We start from the raw sequence: 24,077 nt of genomic DNA, 5'->3' as shown, positions 1-24,077 counted from the left end.
ACAGGTTTAGCACCGGGCTGACAAGATCCCAGAAGGGCAGCACCGTCTGTCTGTTACGGATAGCACGGCAACAACAAGCAACCTCGTGGCCCCACGAAGACAAGCGCGAGGGGCCACACGAGGCACTTCTGGGATCAGAGGAGCGTAGAGCTCGTCCTGCGCGGCTTTGGTAGCTCGGATCCTTCGATCTTTTACTCTCTCTGTGTGTACAGAGATGGCTCCTGGTTCTCCGAGGGGACTGAGCAGAGCGAAAAGTCTATTCTCGGGGACGGAGAAAGCGCACCTCGAGGAAGGGCTCTGGCTATCCCGCGCTCGCTCAGCCGCCTTCCCGCCCCTCCTCTGGCTCCCGCCTCAGCCGCTGCGAGCGAGCCAGCCCCCACCCCACCCGCCTCCTCGCGAGGGGGCGGGCTGCTCTATTAATGGCGGGGCTGCCCTGCCGCGGCCGCCAGCGCCGAGCGCCCCCTCGCGAGGAGCATGCAATGCTCGCCGAGCCTGGTGAGGTCCCTCAGCTCCGTGCTGGTGTCCTTGGGGCTGCTGCACCTGTGGCTCAATGTCCACACGCCCTGCCGCTACGGGAAGCACGAGGAGGAGGAGGAGGAGCCGCCGCCAGAGCCCCCGGACAACGGCGAGAAGAAGCCTCCGCCGAGGCGGCGCGCCCACCTGCCCGCTCGCTGCGCCTGGTTCCTGCAGGAGCTGCCCTCGTTCCTGGTGCCCGCGCTCCTGCTGGGGCTGCGCAACCCGCCTCGCTTCGCGCCCTTGGGCTGCCGGCTCCTGGGCGGCATGTTCTGCGGCCACTACTTCCACAGGTAACTCAGTGGTTGAGGGGCGGCCGGAGAGGCCAGGGCACCGTGGCGGCGCTTCTTCTGGGTTGACCGCGCTGCCGCCCGGCGCCTCTCTGGTCCAATGCTGCTCTCGGCTTCCCGGGGCTCTGATTGGCTCTCGCGACGCCGAGCGCGCCACCTGCTCTCGTCTAGTTCAGTCGCAAGGGCGCCCCGGCATCGAGCGGCTTAGCCGTCCCGATCCGTGTCGTTGCTGGGCGTTTGCTTTGCCCGGTAAGTACGGATGAGGTGTGACAGGCAGCGCAGGTCTAGCCGTGCCAGCTCAGAAGTAAAGGAACTTTCTTATTCCCAGGTAAGTGGGGCTAGGACTGCAGCCTTGGTCCCATCCGACCGATGGTGCAAATGTAAACATTACGATTTCGACTGCTTGCTAGCAAGGTGGATACAGGGCCGTCTCATCCATTGGGGGGGGGCGCCCCCGCGAGCCCGCCGGCATACCGGGCGCCCCCCTCCCCAACCCGCCCCCGCCCCCACGCCGCTCCCAGGCGGGCTGCGAGCTGGCCGCCCTCGCCTCCCGTCCCGGGAGCACTGGAAGGGCGCGCAGAGCCCCGCGCCGCTCCAGCGCCACGCCCCTCATCCCCCGCTCGCCCACCCCCCCTCCCGAGGGGCGGCAAGCGCGGGAGGCGGCACGCTCGGGACGCCGGAGGTATCGCCGCGCCACGGCGGCCGATCTCCCTAAGATGGCCCTGGGTGGATCATAAATCGCTTATTGCGGGGGCAGGGGCAGGGCAGGGCAGGGCATTCCACCTTGGTAGCTCAACCGGTAGAGCACGAGACTCTTAATATCAGAGTCATGTGTTCAAGCCCGATGTTGGGCAAAAGATTCTTGCTTGGCAGGGGGTTGGACTAGATGACCCCGTGGCCCCACAAAACTCTACAGTTCTGTGATTCTATTCAGTCCTAAGTGCCATCGTATTCAGTGAGGCTTGCTCCCTAATACACATCACCTTTGACCAAGTCCCCTGAAACTCAGTGGGACTTAAGTAGGCATGCATAGGCTTGCGCTGGAAGACTGGCTTACTTCTGTCTGAGCAAACATGCACAGGATGTCCCGGCTTTCTGATTGGGCAGGAGTTGGAATGAAAACCACTTGCTTCGCAGCTTCACTCTGACACCAGAGTGTGTGGGTTTTTGTTGTCAACCTTGTATTGATGATAATTGACACACATAATTCCCCACAACCTCTCATTTCTCACCCTTCACAATTGCATGTATCTGCTTGTCTTATTCTACTTCACAATTTATATATAAGATACTTGTTATAAGAATGGACAAATCAGAGTTTATTGGGAGGGCTGTGACAGGTTTGCTACATAGGGCAGTGCAAAGTATTTAATGGACTTGGACACACTCCGTGACATAAATCTGTGTCAATGTGTAAGACTGCTTCCGGGCAAATTTATGATTACAAGTGCCTGCTTTCTCATTGCTAAACCACCCTGTAAACAAAGTAAAATAAAATAGATGGGGTGTCATGAGCAATTCTGGGAATGGAACTGGTTAGTGAATTTTAAACAACAGCCTTGTTCCCCTCTCCCGCCGCCCCGAATCTTCTTCGTAATTTAATTTTTCAGTTTCTGAACATGCGTATAAAAACAATCCTCATATATCCCCACCCACAATAAACATTCTGTGCATATACAATGTCAATAATACAGTCAAATATTTAACAGGTTTGTAAATAGTTTAGAGCTGATTACATCAGTTAGGTGTCTTTACTGCCCATCTTAACAGATTGTCCCAGAGTGAGTTGTGGGTAACTGGTGGTGAGGGAACAACACTGTCCTTTCCAGTGTACTGAATAAACATGTACCAAACAGTTTCAAAATTGTCTTTGGACTTTGTGTTTCTGAGTGCTCTAAGATGCTTCATTAGTTTCTCCATAAGGGCTATATTCCGTAGTCCACCCCACCATACTTCAGGAGTTCAGTTATAAGATGTTTTACGGTGTTGTATTAATATATTTCTCTTATGGTAATCTACAAACAGATTTAATAAAGCTAACCTCAGATCAGGCTGTATCATCTGTCCTGTAATAGAAGAACATTCTTCAAAGATCGAAACAAAAAAGAAAATTCTTTCCAGTAGAACCTTAGAGACCAACTGAGTTTGTTCTTGGTATGAGATTTTGTGTGCATGCACACTTCTTCAGATACACTGAAACAGAAGTCACCAGATCTGACTTCTTTGTGAACATAAGTGTGCACAGAACAATTTATTAAACAGTTTAAATTAGCATGTACATATGGACTCGCCCTCCCAGGCTCCTCCGAGAACTTGTAGCTGAGCCAGCATCCTTTGAGTTCAGCCACAATAGAAGCAATTTACACAGTATGTAGCTAGTTTAAGATGCTGTTGTGCTGTTATTCTCTTCTGCAGACTAGCTTAGCCAGGTGCCTTAGATTCGAGTCTAATGCACTAGACAATTTTTCTTGGGTTATCGTAAACCAAAAAACCAAACAAAACCCTCCGGACATTTTGCCAAATTTTAAAAATCCGCCCGGGCAGAAATTTCAGTCCTGAAAAAGAGGATGTTTCTGGGGGGAAGGAGGACCATATTGCAACCAGACCTGAAAAAGTGGATGTGTCCCAGAAAAAGAAGATATATGGCAACCCTAGCTCTGCGGTCACTACAGCTCAAACTAGTTCTTAATCAAAGTTGATAATTCCACTTTGCAAAGCCCACAACTTATGTTTTCAATCCAATTGGGTTAAACACAACTGTACTTAACTTTTAAAAGTATAGAGTATAATAAACAAGTTTGATACAAGTTTTAAAAGCTTGCATATGAATATACCATATGCATAAATGTCTCCAACAAACAGTAGCCTCCGGTTGCCAAAAACACAAGATGGCCCTAGTGCTTCTGCTTATAAGGGCTGCCAACTTACTGAAACCATATTTGTAGCTACAAGATGCATTTTAAGCATGTAAGGATCAGAAGATCTAGAGCCTGGCAGAAAAGATATTGTGGCTCAAGATGCTGGACAACCCTTATACAACACCCCTGTTGGCAGGCAATAGGTTTAAACCTGGGACCAAACTACATCTTGCTTGGGAGAGCCAAGATTGGATCTCTTGACATTTGTATTATTATTTTTTAAATAGCCACACTGGACTCCAAATGCAATCAGTCCAGCAGTGTTTCAAGGGGACTTGCTTCCATGGAATTGTGCATTGGATTGCAGCTTTCGGCTGTGATTAATAGAGATTGCTTTCAGGCAATTGTGTTTAAGACTTAGAATGCACCAATAAAGCTGACATTACAATTTATGTTAAGATTGGCTTTGAAAGAACAAGCAAAAGTAGAACCTTTAATGTGTCTGTTAAAGGCACTCTCTAAATGTCATGTTAAATGTGATTTCATTAAAAAGTATTTGAGGGTGGTTTTAATCTTGTTATCAACACTTTAATGTTGGCAAGGATAAAATGAAAGTATACTCCTAATTAGACTTTTTATTGGCTTCTGGAGAATGTAGCCAGTAACATTAAGCTATGTAATAATATGACATTTCAGTTTGGCTTCTTGAGATTAAAGCGATGGGTCTAGCAGATCCTTTAAGTGGGGTGAAATGAATAAAGTTGTGTAGAAGACAAACTTAAATTGGCTAGTGTGAGAAAGGGACAAAAATTATTAACATAACACCAAGGAATGCTATAATATTTATTTATTTATACATACATACATACATACATACATACCACACCCATCTGGCTGGGTTTCCCCAGCCACCCTGGGCGGCTTCTAGCAGAATATTAAAATACAATGATTCATCAAATATTAAAAGCTTCCCTAAACATGGCTGCCTTCAGATGTCTTCTAAAAGTCTGATAGTTATTTATTTCCTTGACATCTGATGGGAGGGTGTTCCACAGGGCGGGCACCACTACCAAGAAGGCCCTCTGCCTCGTTCCCTAAATGGGAAATGCTAATGGGAAATGCTAAATGGACTGAGATGTTTTTTGGCGGTGTTGGTAACAAACCTGATGCAACATGATCTGGTTTTAAACAGGCTGCTTCTTTGACAGGTGGCTGCTTTTGAGTGACTGCCAAAGGGTAGCTCCATTGTGCGCAGACATGGCCTTTGGGTCACAGAAGAGGAAGGGGTGGCATTGTGATGGCAGGCTCCTCCCCTAGCCTATGTGCTTTGATTATATTGTGTGTTAGGTTAGGATCCCCCTTGTGTACACTTAAATCCCTTTTCACTTGGGAGCATGGTCACGTCGTCTAGGAAGTGTGAGGAGGCCTCATCTCAAAATATACGTCAGACATCAAAGCCTTCAAAGCTGCTGCTCGTGGTCAACTGAGTATTAAAAATAAAGCCAAAGGAAGGGATTTCAGAACAACCACCGCTCTCTTCAGGGATTCAGGAAGCTGTCAAAATCAAATGCATGGGGGGCAAGAATGATTACTCTAACTCTGCTGCTTCCACTAGAGGGCGCTTGCATTCCTTGCATGATTTTCCAGGGTTCTGCAAGATGTGTGAAGTCCACAGAAGCGCCCCCACGGCACTGTATTAAAACAGGTCTATTAAAAGCTGGTTTTCAGCACCTCTCTGAGCAAGACATTTTGCCTCCTCCCTTCAGTCCTCAGTGGAAGAAAAACATATAAGCAGGCAGCATCCACAAGCAGGAGAACCCTGTGGGGTGGGCCAAAAAGAAGAATACAGTACATGGTTAGAAGGTCACTGGTTCAAATGCACATGGGTGTTTTTTTTCTTTCTTCCCTTTTAGAGCTGCTGTTACAATAAATACAAGCACAGCCAGATTTCTTCACAAACCATTCCTCTAACATCTCTGCATGTGATAGCAGCGCACCAACACATTTTTTTGGCATGTCTGCTGTGGAAGCGGTTGGTACAATCCTTCCTAAGCAGTTCCAGTTGGGTGCAGTTAAATCTTACAATATGGCATTTGGAGATTTCCATTTCCTGTGCTTTCAAGTAAATTACTTTTTTTGGGGGGGGGGTTCAGTGCTGTTGTAATTATAAGTCTGGGTTTGGTAAGAAAGCCATCAATTACGAAGAGACAGCATTATAACAGAAGCAGTATGAACCAAGCGCACTGTAGATTAGAAGGCCAGCAAGCTGACACTCGTCTGCTTCTTTGGTATGACTCTGCTAGGACTGGTACACATCCTGCAGCGTTAAACTTCCTGTGCATGGAAGTTCATCACGCTCCCAGTTTGGCGCCTCCATGCTAGGCTGGTACAAGTCTCCAACAATGCGCATTGCCCTGAAACAACCTGTACATGCAGTGCAGAAGAGTGAGAGCAGCACAAACATGGCATGTTGAGGATCAAAAATGGATCCTACCCATGTTTACTCAGGAAGACTGAGATTCCTGTGCACTTACTGCTCTCCATTGAGTCTGCATAGGAGTCCTACTGTAGGCCCTGAAAACAGGAAATTTTAAAAGTGGTTTTGCAGCAGCAACTGTGACTTGAGAACCATGAGCAAGCTGACTTACACTGCTTGTGCATATATTTAAGATTTGCACTACAGTGTCTCCTATTGCACCCTGGTATAAAGTGTGATTTCAGGGCTATCAGATCTTCTTTACTGAGAGCAAACATCCACTGGTATTCTGAATGCCTGTAAGAAATGAAAAATATCACATAGGACAACTGTTTACAGCTTGCCTGTGATCAAAATTTCAGTCAGATACTATATAAGATTGGGAAAGAAACTCTTGCTTGATGGAACTAGTATGGAAACGACAGTTTATTTAACATCTCATGATTTAAGATTTTATCAAGACACAAAATGAAATCAAGAAGCTGTCATTTCCCCTCCTATTTGCAAAGGAGAGGATGGGAATGTGACCGCAGTAATATACTGAATTATAGGAGCAGAAGCCAAGAGACGAATTAATCAAATAAGTTTTTACATTGCTTCTTTAAAAATCCATTTCAGTCCCACATTCTTTTTTTCTTTTTTTTCAGCTAGGGGTGGTAACCACAAACATTCACCAAATTCCTTGTGTTCCCCTTATTTATTTAATGTATGCACAGGCCTGTTACAAAAAAGTAATTACGCTTTTTGCTACATGGAGGATTAAACTTGACTTGCATATAATAATGACATTTATGTTCCATTTTTAACACAGCAAACAGTCCCTTTTTGTTCTTCCCACAGTTAAGCTTGCATAATAAATCTTGGAACTTTCTGCTCCATTAAAGCACCTAACTTTTTGAAGTTTGTGGTCTGGTTAAGTCATTCTGGCACATTTTCATTGTTTTGGCAGATATATGACAAGCAGTATAGCAATAGGAACAAACTGATCTGTCTTCATAAAATGTCAAATGGCTATTTTCTAGAAGAATAGCAAGGGATGTTTTGTTGGAACATAGATCCATTTCATTTAGTATGCACCATCCATTTGAAGCACTATTAAATCATAAACCAACAACATCTTGCAGAAGTTTGTTAGGCAAAGGGAAGTACCTGGAAAGACGGTCAAAGGATCATTTATGTGGAAATTTCCTATGCCCATTAGTATAATTTGCATAGAGCAATTTGCATCTGAACTTTTTCCAGTTTGCATTGGAACATTTTCTGAGGCCCTAGAACAGGGATGCGGAACTGACCCCTGGGTTTCCTCCCCCTGGGTAGACAATTGTAATAGGTGGATTGACTGACCTGTCAATCCCCTGACAGAACTGATGTCAGGTGACCAAATCCACACACCCTTTTAAAGCAGGGCACACTGTGCCAGAAAGGAAAATGCAAGTCCAGTCAAGTGGGGCTTGAAGGTACCACTGATCAGCTGCTGTGCTGACTTCAGGCTCTGCTTTTCTGGCAGTTCTCTGTAGCTGATCTGTGGTAACTTCCAGCCCTGCTTGACTCAGCTTGGATGTTCCAATGTGGCATGCTGTGCAATACAGGACAAATGGGTCAGCATGTTACGTTCAACAATTGCCAGAATGAGAGGGGCCATGGCAGTTAAAATCTAACTTTAGGATATTTGCTTTAATAAATAGTATTGCATTATCTGACTTAAAAGCGAAATTATAAATCTTTGTGTTCTGCTGGTTGTAAAGTTTTGTATTAACAGAAGTGTCTACATGCTTGTGACACTAAGTGAAAAAGGGCCAGTAAAAGCATCACCATTGTATGTATGTATGTATGTATGTATGTGTTTGTTTGTTTATTATCTTTCTTTCATGGCCTGGAAAATGAGCAGGAATAAGAAACACTAGGTTGCGCCATAAGCCCTTCTACTCCCTCAACAGAGCTAAGCATTCTAGTAGGTTCCTTTGGGGAGAGGCAGTCCTTGAGGAACCGCCATTTTTGATTCTTAGATAAAATCTCTTTATTTAATGGCAGGTGTGGGGAACCTTTGGCTCTCCAGATCAACCCCAACAAGCATGTCCAATGGCCAGCGATGATGGGATTTGTAGTTTAACAGCACCTGGAAGACCACCAGAGAGCCCCCCCTCACCTAATTTAATGGCTGACTTTCTAATGTAAATTTATCACATACACGTTTAATAATAACTTAAGTACAGTAACTAGATAAGTTTTCATTTGCTAGTGAAAGTTGTGTTTATCGCTATCATCTCATAAATGTTCTGTGTACTAGGACTGAATTGGCAATCATATTTTGTATTACGTATGCTGCCTCCTGAGTGTACGTCAATGGTGGGGGGGGAATGGTACATTGGTGTTTTCGCTGTTATCTTTGGAAGCATTTGGTGCTTCCTTTGCCCATGGAGTTCTCTCATAATTGCCTGAGACTTGGCTCTCAACTCCAATTCATAAATGGAGGAAAACAGCGTGTACTTGGTTGATTCACTGTTTAATATGCACAATAAGATAAAATTTACATTTGTGGCATTACAGCACGAACTCTTTGCAGGTTTTTATGAGGTTGTTTATCTAATCGGCTTCCTTTAGGACAGGTTGGTGTTATGAGTTTGGCCTGTTACGACTTGTGATTGAGTCTGTAACTATGGGTTTGCCTGAAATATCGCCTGTGTTAGGTCAGGGAGTGAAACACATGTTGGTGACTCCTGTTTTATTATTTTCAGTTTGAATTGGGAGGGGCATCAGAAAGGGAGTGCTGACAGATGGCTGAAGGAGGAGCACATTGGAGTTAGAGATGTGAAGGCCTTGGTGTTGGGACTGAAAAATTTGGGAGCAGGGAGAGATTCCTCCCCCCTCATTTTCTCTGAAGGTTTTCTTTCTTCGTATCTTTATGAAAAATTTGGGGGGGGGAATGATTTTTCATTATTAAATATTTTCTTTTAGAACGATGAACAAAATGTTTAAGGTGTTCATATATCCCCCACAAAAAAAAAAAAATCTCGAAGTGTGTAACAGGGATACTTTTGCATGAGGTTATGTACAGTATCATATCTTTACAATTTCCATAGACTGATGAGAAGTCCGGAGCTGTTGACTGAGAATACAGCTCTCAAATGCAAGAACAAAATGCATTTCCACCTCTCGGATGGCACTGCCATTGATTGTCAAAAGAGATGGAAGAATTGTGGTGATCAAAGTTGCAACTCTCCATGGTTGCAAAAAATACAGCAAAAAATAAAAAGGAAATCCAATCATGGGTCTCCAGCATAATTTGATGCTTAAAAAAGGAGTGGAGCAGCAAAGCTGGCTATAAAGATGCCCTGCTGGTGCCTAGCACTTGCTGATGCAACATCTCGTGTTATTCAGCTCAGTGTGGCTCTGTAGCTGGACAGCTCCCTTGCTATTCTGAAAACCTTGCTTCTTAATCTGGTGGACAGCTCCTGAGCCTTGCTGGTAAAGTGAGAATCTGATCCAGGGGTCAGCAAACTTTTTCAGCAGGGGGACGGTCCACTGTCCCTCAGATCTTGTGGGGGGCCGGACTATATATATATATATTTTTGGGGGGGGGATGAATGAATTCCTATGCCCCACAAATAACCCAGAGATGCATTTTAAATAAAAGCACACATTCTACTCATGTAAAAACACACTGATTCCCGGACCATCCGTGGGCTGGATTTAGAAGGCGATTGGGCCGGATCCGGCCCCCGGGCCTTAGTTTGCCTACCCATGATCTGATCCATATGGTGTTGGTGATGTGAATGGGACAAAAAACTGAAGAGCTGATAACCTTAGTGAAGAGGTACATGCCATAGCAGATTTGCCCATCTGTTAAAGAACGTAAGCTTTCCGAGAAGCAAGATGCTTCGTTTCTGTAGGGCTTAGTTTGGCAGGGTTGAGAAGGAGCTGGGCAGCTAGCCAGGTGGAGCAATGGTGGCAACCAATGGATGCTGCCTTCTGCCACAGCCTTGGCTAGATTACAGACTGGCCACACATAGCCTCCTAGAGAAGACCAGACTTTAGACTCATTCTCACAAAGCCCAAACCTGCATGAACCATGTTCTGCTGCTGCTCTTTCCACACTGCTCCAAGTGTCAGAGCCAAACTACACATTAGGTGAGAGACCTATGGTCGGCTCTCCCAATGTTTTAAATGCTTACTTTGAAGCAGCAGTGGGGGCTGGTGCCCATTGGAACTGGTAGGGCAGAAGGCAGGGGGACTAACAGTAAGGTTGAGCCAGCACCAATGACAAGTAGAGCTAATGAATGCTAGTTATCTCTCCATCCACCTCCCTACAGGGGCAGCACTGAGACTAAGGAGGAGTTAGCTGACAGGGAATGCCACACCCTGGACTGGCCGCAAGTAAGAAGGCAGGCAAGTGGGGGCTGGCCAAGGGTAGACTGAGGATGGTGGAGCTCATTTATTGGATGCTGATAAGCACCAGCTTCATTAATTGGACTGCTTCATTAGATGTTCAGATTACAATGACATTGCATTATGGAAGCATTGGTTTACTGAACTTCTGAAAAAATATGAGTTGGCTTTATATATCATTTGCCCAAGAGTCATAGGATTATTTGATATTCATGCATACAGTTCAGCACATTTTTAAGTAGCAATTTATTATTAGCCACTACAGTAGCTAGAGTATTAAATTGCAACCACTTCCTCTTTCACGACAAGGGATTTTTTTTTTTTTTTGTAGAGAGTTGGACCTAATTTAAAAGACAAATCTTACTGTGCAATTTTATGCATGCTTACTGAGAAGTATGTCTCCCTGAGGTCATTGGGGCTTATTCCCAAGTAAGTAGATATTGGTTTGCATTGCAACCTTGATAAATTAATCATGACTTCAAATAGCACCTCTGCATGTCTGCTTAGAAATAGGTTCAATTGATTTCACAGGTAAATGGATGTATGATAACATCCTTTGGCAATTAATCTGATGGTTAAATTTTGCAGCATTTCTAAAGCAAGAATGATACTTTGATGTCATTACATCGTGTGCAGCTGGGTCCTAGAAGGTACCATCTTAAAAGAGGCATCCCCTCAGATGTGAGATGAAAGTCAGAATGTTTCTTAAGATGGTGCTTGCCATCTCAAATGTTTTATTAGTTCTAACATATATATCAGCCTTTGCCAACCTGGTGCCCTCTATATGTTGCAAGACTACAACTTCCATCTGCCCCAGCCAGCAGAGAGAAGGCTGATATTCATTCATTCATTCATTCATTCATTTCTTTTATTTATAAATATATTTCTAGATCACGATTCATTAAAAAATGTCAGAGTGGTTTACAACAATCATACATAACACAATACAATAAAACCAAATGAAAATTTTGAAATCGGAGATCAACTAACTATTACAGAAGAGTATTTCTTAATTGCCAGCATAAATTGGCAGCATAGAAAGGTCTTCAACAGGTGCTCTATATATATGCTATATTTTATGTGTGTGTTACCCAATAAATTGAGGTTACTTTTAAAATCAGTTAAAATTAAATGTTGCAGCCTTAATTTCTCAGTGTGTTTTGATAAGTGTTGTGGTTTTGTTTGTTCTCATTGGTCAGATCCATATCATAAAAAAGACTTGTTTTGTTTATAAAGTCTGTAAAGCACCATATATGCTGCATTCATTAATAATAATAATAATCTCACTATCAAAATGAAAGGCCTTCTTTTTTCATTTCTGCTTACAGTACAGTAACACTCCAGAGAATACAATGATCCCTCTCCTGGAATAGGAAAGGAAGGTGGTGGATAGATTGCCTCCATTTCCCCAATATTAAATGTTCCCCGTGAGACACAGCACAGGGTATAGGCTGCCCAAGGTCCCCTACAAACTGTGAAAGATGATAGGGAAAGGGGCTATTGGAGAGGCTACTGAGCAAATGAGGCACAGAGCAGCCCTTTCTCCAGTTTCAGTAGACTACTTTCTGGCACAAATCAGCTACCAGGATATCATTAAAACCAACTCCAGTTATGCTCACTCGACCCTGAAGTAGTGATGATGTGTCAGGAGATGCCTGTGCTTAAATGTGGAGGGAAGGGCTGAGAGAGCTGATAATGCTCTGCAAGGTGAGTTACTGGTTGCAGCTTCTGCCTGTGCCATTTAGTATCCCCTCAGGCCCTGGACTGACTCTACACTTCCCACCCCAAACTGGTATTTCCTGCCTAGGGGGATCCAATTACTATAAGCTGGCTTCCTATGCCCATTAAGCCTTTCTCAAGCAACAGAGTCCTTTGGAGCTCTGGTGTTCTGTTTGGTTGGTCTCTGGTCCTGGGTTTGCTTCTGATTCGTCTTTCAGTCTTGCTCTTAGGCTCTGCCTGCAAGCTTTGTCCTATTGGTCTTGGCTGACCTCAGACTGCCGCCCGCCGCCCAGCCTTGATATGATGTGACAGCCTCTGCTAAAGCTAGCAAATTCCACATTAATTAAACCTCAAAAGCTGACACTGAAGCCTGCGCAAGAGATTTCATTGGCATTTGTCTAGCTTGGCTGAAATTTATTCCTGAGATTGTGAGGTAGCCAAGCACAGTCCCCGCCTCTGTGCCATGCTAGATCTGAGGCAGCCAGAGGTAAACATGGCCAAATGGGAGTGAGGAGTCTGAAGATGCGGACTCTGACTCTGCTTGTGTATAAGGTGATGAGCTGGCTGTGGAGCAGAGAGGCAAGCAACAGAAGTTTGTGAGGGAACCTTGCCATAACCTGAGAGGCAGCAAGGAAAGCAGAGAAAAGACAGACATAAAAGTGGGAACAGCTAAAATAGAGGACTGGTAAGTGGAGCAACTACAGAGCTCCAGGCACTGGCGATACCTGGTTGTGTGTGGGAAAGTGCCTATAGAAATTTTATTTGGTGATCACAGCTTCAGAGTTAAGCCTCGCAGGAACCTTATGATGAAGAGAGTCACAGACTTCCAAAAGAATGAGTGACTTACCAAGTTTCCTATACAAAACTGAATAGACTTAAGGCTCTGAAGGAATTCTGTTAAGCTGCTTCCTCTTTCTGGTGCTGTAACCAAGGACACCCACTTTGCTTACCTTACAAGGCCATGCCTCCTGTCTCTCACGTAATATTCTGGTGAGGTCCATATGGACCTGTGATCATGGAAGGCTGAATATCCCTGCTAAAACAATATTCCAGGCATTTGCTCCTGCTAATCAATTTGTTCTCTTCTTGGCAGGCAACCCAACCACTGTTATTCTGGCAGGGACCCTGTTCTCCCTTTGGTCTGGGAACTGTGGTTTATTTTCTCTTTGAAAAGTTGCCAGGTTGTTTCCCTTGATGAATCTGCTGTTTGCTCCTCTGCAGCATAAATTGTTAATAATCCGGCAGCTTTTGAAATTCCAATACTGGTCTGGTGCTAAAAGAGTGTTATATTTGAATTGGTTAATGGAGCCGCACTTGAGAGATCCCATTTCTACTGTGCCTTAGTGGGTTGCTGACCTACTTTTGGATTTCCCATCTTAAAAGGCAAAATGTTTATTTGGGATTACACTTAATGGCTGGAAAGCACTTCTCACTTCACTTCTTTTACAGAAGTATTAAGAGCTAAATTAATCTTGCCATCACCATGACCTGGCAGTCTTGCAGATGCAGCTCTAGCTCTCCAAGAAAGCAGGTCAGGCAAGATACACACAGCAAAATAGAAAGCAGAGTTATATGTACTGCACATGACAGAACCAACAGTTTCCCCATATAGCAGTGAACTGTGCTTAAGAAGTTTCTCCTGTGTGAAGCATCTCTTTTTATTATGCATTTTTCTAATTATACACAACAATACAAACAGCACTAGTGGAGTGAAGGGGTCTGGGGCAAGAGCCCAAATGTCAGTGGGTGGGTATGCATTCTCCACAGCTCCACCTGGTTGCACAGTGGTTATCTGCAATATTAGGCATGGATCTCTCTCTAAGCCAAGGCTTGGGCCTCTTTTTCATCCCGAGGACCACCTTCCATTCAGGGCAACCTTCTGGGGGCCACACGTGCCAGTGGTGACTGGGGCCAGAGGAAAAAGTGGACGGAGCAATGAATATAAAGGTTACCTTGGGACTGTGTAGCAAGCATCAGCACAAGGGTTTCTGCATGTGCAATGGAACTTCCCCCCATCTCCTCCCCCTGTGCACCCCTTAAATCTGTTCTAGGGGTTCTTCCCCCCAAAAAAGAAGCCTGAGAAGGTTTGGGGAGGGTGTGCACACAGGGGCAGGAGGGGGTAAAAGTTTCACTGCACAAGCATAAATGGGGCATGCTTAGGTCGTTTTCAGAGGGAAAGCCACCCTGTAAACAAGGTGTTTTGTTTCTCGAAGTTGAATTTTAAAAAAGAGGGAGATCTGCGGTTAAGTGCAAAAGACCTAGGTATGCATAATGTTCAACAAACACGCACAGGCCACCCCCCAAACAATGCCCCTGGAAACATGATGTGTCCTGAGAAGAGCTTCACAAACTCTACTTCTGCTTGCCATGTGAACAGAACTGAAACTGAAGTAGGTTACAATCTGGAGCCTACTGAGTTCATGTCAATGGCACATGAAGCAAGGTGATCAACAGTGCAGTTGCAAGGTGATTATTCTGTGGGCCACAATGAAAACATGCAAAATTTGGGATACCTCCCAGTATGCTGTTGATGACAACCTCAGACATGTTATATATGGCATATTGGTTGTATTTCCAACTGTTTAATGCTGTATCTTCTCCTACACTTTTCTTTCCCCCCCATTTCTGCTCACTACCTTTTTTTTATCACTTCAGGACATTCATTTACTCCTTCCTCCGAAGAGGCAGGCCTTTCCCATTGGAGACGCTGTTTTTTGGTGTGCTGTTCTGCATCTTTAATGGCTTCCTTCAGGGTTACTACATGATTTACTGTGCTGAATACCCGGATGACTGGTGCAATGACATCAGATTTACATCAGGTAATTATAGTTGCAAGATGTCAGGCACCTGGCCATCTAGTCAATTTTCCACCAAATTTACAGAGTGTCAAATCATAGACAATGTTGTCGAAATGTCAAGGCAGGAAAACAATAGTATGAATAACAGCAGCAGCTCAACACTTTGCAAAATCCAAGGAGCCAAAAGACTTAATGTTGCTGCAACAGGCCAACACAGCTTCCCTTGTGGAAGAGAAAACACATGGGGAACAAGCTGTGGAACCATAAAGATGGACCATTAGAGGGAGCAATTTGCACATTTCAGACTTAACGCAATTGGCATTTGCTAGTCATCCTCTATTTGCTTTATCTGTTCTTTTCCTTCTACCAAGTTAAAAAAAACTTTTGCTGGTCTCCCCCCCCATGCAAATTAAGTTTTAGGGCTGAACCGTAGCTCAAACAAAACCCTGGGTAAGTAAATAAACCCTGTGCAGATAAATACATATATTAGTGAAAATACCATACAGAAATGCATCACTATAGGGAAAATCACTTTGCAATTTGATCACTGCTGCTGGCCTCACTTGTAGTCTGCTTGGCACCTGGAGGAGGTATTTGCTTGTCTCTGCTCCTGTTGGAGGTCTGACCATGGAAAACCAAGAGAGACATGGCCAGGGGAAGAGTAAAGTTCAGCCGCTGTAGTGTGTGTTTTCTGCAGCTAGATCAGGGATGTGGTTCTCAGTACACTGATGGACTACATCTTCCATCAGCCCCAGCCAACTTGACCAATGGTCAGGGAAGATGGGAGCTGTAGTCCAGCAACCTCCAGAGGGCTGCAGGCACCCCGTTCCTGAGCTAGATACACAAGCTGTGCTGCCCAGATGCTCTTCCAGTCCCCTTGCCCACTGTTGCCCAGCCTGCCTTCCCATGTCATGGGAGAGTGAGACAGGTACTGTAATACCCCCCTCTACTTACCCTGTAAACACTCACGTGTGCAGTGGCCATGTGTTCTGCTCCAGATGGCCAGGCTGTGGTCCTGAAAGGCAAAAGGAACTACAAGAGGTTGGCCAGCAGTAAACATGGCTACACTGGAGGTGCTGGTATTCAAGAATTCTCCTTCTGCATGGTGCATTCTTACACAGTGTCTCCTGGTTTGCAGATACTGTTCCAAACTCTTGAGGGAGAGAGGACTGGTTAGCCAATACCAAGTTTCCATGTCATCACCTGGCTGTCTTTTTACTTAGGTCTGGCCCAGGGAGTGACACTGCCAGCCAGCTTCCTTTTTCTCAGTCTTAGTGTTGCCCTTGTAGAATTCAGCAGGCAGATGAATGGAGAGAAATTTGGCTCTGACATTGGATCTGGCTTCACCTACTGTCAGAGCTCCCTGCATTCCTCTCTACCCATCTCAATGGGCACCAACCACCACTGCTCCTCACAGACAGAGAGCCTCTTATGTCTTCTTCCAGACTAGGGTTGCCACCTGCCCTTTATAATACAGGATTGTCCAGTATTCCAATGTAAAATGCTACATCCTGTATCAATACAATTTTGTCCTCTCTCTCTCTCTCTCTCTCTCTCTCTCTCTCTCTCTCTCTCTTTCTCTCTCTCTCTCTCTCTCTCTCTCTTTCTGCCAAGTTAGGGATCCTCTCCAAATGCATGTGTTTGAAAGGGTGTGTGAAAGATCATGTATTTAAGCTCTGAGTAGCCAAGCCCAGACTGATTTCCAAATCTGTGTGTATGTACATATGCATGTGATAAATTCCAAAGGGGGCAAAAAAATCCCTGCCCTCCCTGTCCTGTTTTTTGCCAGAACAAAGGTGGCAACTCTATTCCAGACCCAGTTCAAAGACTGCCAGTTGGGTGCCCATGCAGGCACACACACACACACACACACACACACACACACACCTTGATGACACCACCTTAGCTAGGCAAAATGGGGAAGAAAGAAAGAATGTCACGACAGTCACCTTCCAGAAGTTTCTCCTGCTATCCAGTTTCTGTGGCAATGCTCTATCCCAAGTTTACATTATGAAACAATATACTGAACACACCAGGCCAAGGCTATTTCCCTCTTCTGGAGACCCCCCATCTCCCAGCTCTCAAACTGCCCTGTTTCATTATAATATGGATTCTCCCTTCCCTTGCTTTCCTGTATGGGGCAATTAACAGTGCTTGTTAAACAGGCTGGCTGTTTGAGCACAGGGCCTGAAATCAAATATTTTAGTCACCCAACCAATAAATACTTCATTCTCTGCTTTTAGGTCTCTTGTTGTTCTTGTTTGGCATGGGAGTCAATATTCACAGTGACCTCATTCTGCGCCAGCTAAGGAAACCTGGGGAGCTCACTTACAAAATCCCACAAGGTATGTCATTCTTTTCCCAGTTTCCTTGTGGGGAGCCTGTCCCTATGGTTTGAGAAACATGAGGGTAGATGAGGAAGACACCAGCAGGTAACACCATTACCTGTCGGTCATCATAAATGGCCAATAATAAGCAGAGTAATGCAGGAGTGAGAAACCTGTGACCCTCCAGATGTTGCTAGACTTCACTTTCCACCATGCCTGACTATTGTTCATGCCAGCTGGGGATGATGGAGTCCAACAACATTTGGAGGGCCACATATTCACCACCCCTGAAGTAATAGGATCATGGTGGGAAGTTGAGAGTGTTTTCTAGGATAATTTATCTGAGTAGAAAGTCTAAAACATTTCTGACCACAGGTAAAGGTGCTGGTGAGGTCAACCAATCATTTATTACCTTTGAGGTCATGGAGCCAATGGGAGTGCCAGAGCAGTAAGGGGACAAGCTAAGCGCCCTCTTTACTGTCACACTGGCCCTGTTTCATGTCTGATTGGCTGAGCCCGCTGCCACTCTTCCCCTGGGGCTAAAGCCTCAGCTGCCAATGCAACAAATGCAGTGGTTGACTGCTGGGAAATGGTCCCAGTTGTTTGGGGGGCTTCTTGGACTGTGCAAGACCCCCAACCTACATCTGGTAGTCCAGGCCTAGTGGAACAATTGATGACAGGCCCATCAAGTCTAGCCTGGCCTTCTTTAAATCCTATTGACCAGCAGCACTAAAGTCTGCCCCCAGGACTTCTTTTTGCCATTGCCACACTAGCAAAAGAACTTTGTACAACATTGTTCTGCAATTGCTTACAATTGTCTATGGGCCCTGGGAGCTTTAATGACTGGGGGGTATTGATACCATCTGGCTGCAGTAATAGCAGTAGGAACCCCTGTTGAGTTAATGCCAGCCCTGATGGCAACATCCTTAGGATGTGTAAATGAGGCTCACTTTCCACTGTTCAAATGTGCTCATACTAGTTCCCTTTCATGCAGGAGGACTGTTTGCATATGTATCAGGAGCAAATTTCTTTGGTGAGATACTGGAATGGTTTGGCTATGCTATAGCAACCTGGTGCCTGCCAGCTTTTGCCTTTGCCCTTTTCACACTCTGCTTCGTTGGGCCTCGTGCTTATCACCATCACAGGTATCAAGCATGCTGTTTGTATATTCTTATTCTTATTCTTATTTTTGCTCCTGTTTGTTTGTAGTGTGATGAGAGGGGCTTAATGTCTTGTTCTAATTTTTTTGAGGGGGGTTTGTTTTTTAAGGGATGCCCTCTCCTTGATGCAGGCTCCTCTGGTGACCGCTTTCATTGTATCCCAGAGGAAGGGGTTGTTATGTCACCCACATCATTGTCCTTAAAGTAGTTTTGGAGAGTTTTCAAGAGATCCTCTCTAGCAAGTTGGTTTGCGGTTAGGATTGGACTGAAGGACCACGATGGGGTACGTAGTTCGTGCTTCCTCTCCTATTTTGAGGGTAGCTTCTACTGGGGCGTGGTCTGCAGTTTTAATGTTACCAATGTTTGTAGTTTCTACCAGGGGGAACAGGCCTTGTGTGAGCAGAATGCCGCCCAGTCTGGACATTGTGCCATGGCGTCCAGACTGGAATGTGTGGCTGGTGTCTCCCGGGTTCTTTTCTCCCCAGATGTCATAAAGGTTTCCGTCCTTTTAGCATTTTTAGTAGTTTGTAAGAATTTCTAATTGTTTGGGGTTTCCCTCTGAGGAAGGTTGCCCAGGGGGTTGTAGGATGGATGTCTTTTAGGGAGGTGCCTCTCATATTTAGGTTGAGGTCACCTCCTAGGATTGCTTTCCCTTCGGAAAAGGAGATGAATTTGTTTAGTGTTTTCTAGATGAACTCTAGTATTTTTGGCGTGTGTTTGGGGCATACACTATATGGAGCCAATTGTCAGTTTAGTTTTGCCATCTAGTACCTCTTTAGCAAAAACGAATCTGCCTTTTTTTGTCTTTTAGCACTGTTATGGCTTTAAAATTTTGGTCTCTGTTGAGTATTATGTCTACTCCGTGGGCCTTTCCTGAGCCAGGTGCCACCCACTGTTGACTGAAGCAGGGTTTGCTGAGCAGTTTGCTTCCTTTGGGTGGGTTGTGTATCTTCTGTAGGAAGACAATGTGTGGTTTCATGGTGTTTACATACAAGGTGATGTGTTTTCTTTTGATAGGGTTACCCAATCCCCTCACATTTAGTGTAACTGCTTTTAAGCTAGCCATTTTGTATGTCTATTTTATAGGATGATTCCCTGCCAACCCGTCTGGGTTGTCCTGTGTTTCTCACCTTATATTATTGAACCTAGTGTGCTGTGCTGATATATAGTGAGGGGGGTTGGGGGAGAGGGGGGTTAGAGTTAGGGATGGGCTGAAGATTGGGGGGGTAGGTTGTAGAGAGTAGCCTATATGTAGTTATATAGGTGTTTGCTTGGGGTAGCTTGGACCATTTGGCTCCCAGCCAGTTGGTCCTGTGTCTCAGCTGGCATGGATGGCCTTGTTTGAGAACAGACAGTCCCCCCTTTTGCTTGCGATAGGGGTGGGTCAGTGAGACAGTGACAAGTGCTTGTGTTGGGTGTAAAGTTTATAAGCAATGTTGTCAGTATTGTTACCAATATTATTGGCTTGTTGGATTATTAGGGTAGGGATATGAGTATTGGCCTATTGGCCTATTCTGGTACCACCAGGCAGCACCGTTGGTGCTGGTGGTCCTCAAGAGCTTCGCACGGCCATGGTGTTCTCCATCTTGCCTCACTGGAAGTCCCTTATTCTTATTTTATTTAATATTTTTAAAAAAGTAATTATACAAAAGAAAGTGAAGAAGAAGATATATATAGCAGGGGGGCTGTGGTCTAAACCACTGAGCCTCTTGGGCTTGCTGATTGGGAGGTCGGCGATTTGAATCCCTGCGATGGCGTGAGCTCTGTTGCTCTGTCCCAGCTGCTGCCAACCTAGCAGTTTGAAAGCATGACAGTGCAAGTAGATAAATAGGTACCACTATGGTGGGAAGGTAAATGGGGTTTCCATGCACAATGTCCCATTGTGCCAGAAGTGATTTAGTCATGCTGGCCACATGACCCAGAAAGCTGTCTGCGGACAAATGCTGGCTCCCTTGGCCTGAAAGCGAGATGAGTGCCACACCCCTTAGTCACCTTTGACTATATTATATATATATATATATATATATATATATATATATATATATATATATATATATATTAATACAGATATGATTATTAATAACTTGTTAAATTCTGTATAAACTCATTCAAAATATTGATTGTTGTTATAGAATCATAGAGTTGGAAGAGACCACAAGGGCCATCCAGTCCAACCCCCTGCCAAGCAGGAAACACCATCAAAGCATTCCTGACAGATGTTGTTGTTTAGTCGTGTCCGACTCTTCTTTATGGTCCAGCTCTCACTTCCATACATTACTACTGGGAAAACCATAGCTTTTCCCATATTGATATATTAATATATTTATCCAAATAAAGTCTGCATCTATAAGCAATCCGTTAATATGTTTTGAGTGCTGTCATGTCTTCAATCAATTGATTAAAGGGGAGCATATTTTTCTTCTTCCAGTTCATCAATACCAGTCTTTTGGCCATTGTTAGGGCACATAGAATCCATTTTTGTTCTCCAGTTGACCTATAATAGCCAGATAATTCGATGCATGTACTTGATATAGATTATACATGAAAAGCTGCTTCAAGTGAGGGAGATTTACAGTGCAATCTGGTACATGCCTACTCAGATGCAAGTCCCATGGAGGTCAACGGGCCTTATTCTCAGGTCAATGTATAGGACTGTAGTGTTAAACAAGAGAATAAGCCAGGGTGAGACACAAATTAAAGCACGCACACGCACGCGCGCACACACTGGCTGTTTCTCTAGATTAGTTTACACACTGTACACTGAAAGTACCCCCTCTCAAGTACTCTGGGAACTGTAGTCATCCCTAAAGCTGCAGTTTCTAGCACTCTCAACAAACTGAAGCTCCCAGTATTATTTTGGAGTGTGTGTGTGTGTGTCCTTGAAATGTTCTTTAATTTTACTGTGTGTATGCAGCCCTATACAGACAAACAACTGCACAATTCAAAATAATTTCCTTTGAAACCCTGAAAGGCTTGGGTCCTGGATACCTGCCAACTCCTCCTGTATCAGCCTGCCTGCTGCCTAAGATCTGATAGAGGAACCCTTAGACATGTCTCGCCTGTTGTGGAAGCCTGGTTGGCTGTGACAAGAGTTGGAGCTCTCTCAGTAGCTGCATCCAAAGTGTGGAATGCCTTGTGCCATCAAGTTTACCCTCTTTCACTATATTTTGCCAGCTAGTGTTTTTCAAAAAATTCCAGCAAGCATTTGCTGGGATGATAATTATTTTTATTCAAAGTTTTTTTTCTAATCTGTTCTGAAATACAATGAAATAATATCATAACATCATCAATAACCTTCCCACAGGGCAGTTGGTGTCAGATGGCTTAGAGGGCATGATTTTTAAGCGTGGAAATGCTCTTTGTTCTAAACACACATATAGCTCAGAGTTGTTGGTCCGCTGTTGTTTTCTGTCTTCTTGGCTCTCATATTGATAGATTCATAAATTCACTCCCATCTCCATGGTGCAGCAGCTTCTGGAGGAGGATTGACTGTAAGTATACTTGGTAAATTCGTATGTCACATCAACCCACGGTTGTAACAAACCATAGTTTGCAAACCTAATTCAGTTGAAACTATGGTTTGATTTTGGTTTGCTAGCCTGTCAGAAACTATGGCTTTTCAATATAGACATCACATCAAATCATAGTTAAGCATCCTTAACCATAGTTTGGTTTGATGTCTAATTTCTGCCACTGCAATACTTATGTTCACCATTGCTCAAATCTGAAAGTTGAATGGAAACTCCAAGTCCCTCTAATCAAAACCTTTAAAATATTTGCCACAAGAAGCATAAGATGTTGAAAAATGAGATTCTACTTTTTAAAGCAATCTGTGCAGGACTATATCATTTTGGCCATTTTTTGTTTTCATTGTGTGTCCCTTTTGTCTTTTCAGGTACTATCACAAGAGGTTCACTGGCTATCCAAGATCTAGAAAAGCCTTGATTCCATTCATATTCTAGAGGCCAATTATCAGGACTTTTTGAGCAGCGGGGTGTGTTTCGTGTGTTATTTTACTGTATAACTTTAATTATGAAGTTTATTATTAATGTGTAAAATGCTGGTGTGAGTTTCAAAGGGAAAGAAACTTGGATAGTGTTATGTTACCAGTTATACAGAGTGTTGTTGCTGGATGGAAACAAGTAATCACACTTCTGTGATTCAGCTTCACAGTTTTTGATTTTTTAAAAAACAAAAAACCAAGTTTTGTCTTGAGCAGTGTTAGTGATTTGGGGAGGCACCTAATGCTTTTATTGTGCACCATTATTCCACTCAAAATGTCTACACACAAACACACACACTCCTTTTATCCCTAGCAATGCTGTTTTTTTGTTAGTAGGAATCACTGAAGTTTCATCTGGGCCTATATGTAGTTGTCACTGCTGCAGGTATACTAAAGACTCTGAAAGAAAAGATCTGCTTTTTTTTTACTGGTAAGCTTTCCATTCTGCTCCTGTGGTCTTCCCTATAAAGAGCAACCGGTCGTCTATGAAAAAGTAGTTCCTGGTTCCAAGGCCTCTTGCTGATGGAGAACAATATTTCATATTTTTTCCTCTCCAGGTGGACTGTTGTTGGAACTGATTATGATCAAGAATGGACTGCTGTATTCCCAAAACCCTTATGTAATTTAAGTGAATGTGTCATTTCTTTGTAAAACATGGCTTGTTAACTGAATAAGAAATACATTTTTTTGTTCCAAACGTAGCATTTCATTTTGCTAAAAGAATGGCCCAGGTAGCCTGTTCTAGGAGAGCTCTTGTATCATAACATCTTGTATCATACAATATATGGATTTATTCACAACTTGTTCAATATTATCTTCTCGCTCTTTCAGATCATGCACATTTCTTTGCTTTAAAGCATCCACTTTTACTTACACTTAAGACAAGAAAAATAATATGCTCAGCCAAAATAATGTACTTAAATAATAAATGAAACAAGTACAGTGGTACCTCGGGTTACAGACACCTCAGGTTACAGACACTCCGCTAACCTGGAAGTAGTACCTCGGGTTAAGAACTTTACCTCAGGATGAGAACAGAAATTGTGCGGCGGCGGCAGCAGCAGCGGGAGGCCCCATTAGCTAAAGTGGTACTTTCAGGTTAAGAATGGACCTAACAAATTAAGTTGGTAACCAGAGGTACCACTGTATTTCAAATCAGGTCCTGTCTGAAAGCTTACAGCATAAGACATACGGTATTTAAAAACACATTAGGAAGAAAGGAGGATCAACTGCATGTACTTTACCATTGAGCTATGACCCACTACATTAATGTTCAATTATTTGTGTTGGACCAAGTAATTACTGTACAATGTAAAACTCTTTCCTTGCATTTTGTATTTCATTACATTTATATCTTATCTGCCCTCCATAGAATTCAAGGTAGAATTTCAGGGAGGCCTGTCACCTTGTGGCAGAGTACATGTTTTGTATGCAGAAGGTCCAGGTGCAGGTAAACAACATTTCCGTGCGCTCTGCCTTCCATCATGGTGTTCCGTTGCACCAGAAGCGGTTTAGTCATGCTGGCCACATGACCCGGAAAGCTATCT

At 44.1% G+C, this 24,077-nt stretch overlaps 1 protein-coding gene across 1 annotated transcript; it reads left to right on the top strand.

Annotated features, from left to right (window-relative positions):
• The first annotated feature begins 429 nt into the window (after positions 1–429).
• SRD5A2 (steroid 5 alpha-reductase 2) lies at positions 430–22,754 on the top strand. Its single transcript, XM_033144405.1, has 5 exons — positions 430–806; positions 14,898–15,061; positions 17,284–17,385; positions 18,362–18,512; positions 22,423–22,754. The coding sequence occupies exons 1-5, from the start codon at positions 475–477 to the stop codon at positions 22,487–22,489; spliced, it is 816 nt and encodes a 271-aa protein (XP_033000296.1). The 5' UTR covers positions 430–474; the 3' UTR covers positions 22,490–22,754.
• The last annotated feature ends 1,323 nt before the right edge of the window (positions 22,755–24,077 follow it).

This window comes from Lacerta agilis, chromosome 3, assembly GCF_009819535.1.
Source record: "Lacerta agilis isolate rLacAgi1 chromosome 3, rLacAgi1.pri, whole genome shotgun sequence".
NCBI lineage: Eukaryota > Metazoa > Chordata > Lepidosauria > Squamata > Lacertidae > Lacerta > Lacerta agilis.
Note: the sequence above shows the minus strand (reverse complement) of the source record. Positions and strands in the feature narration are given on the sequence as shown.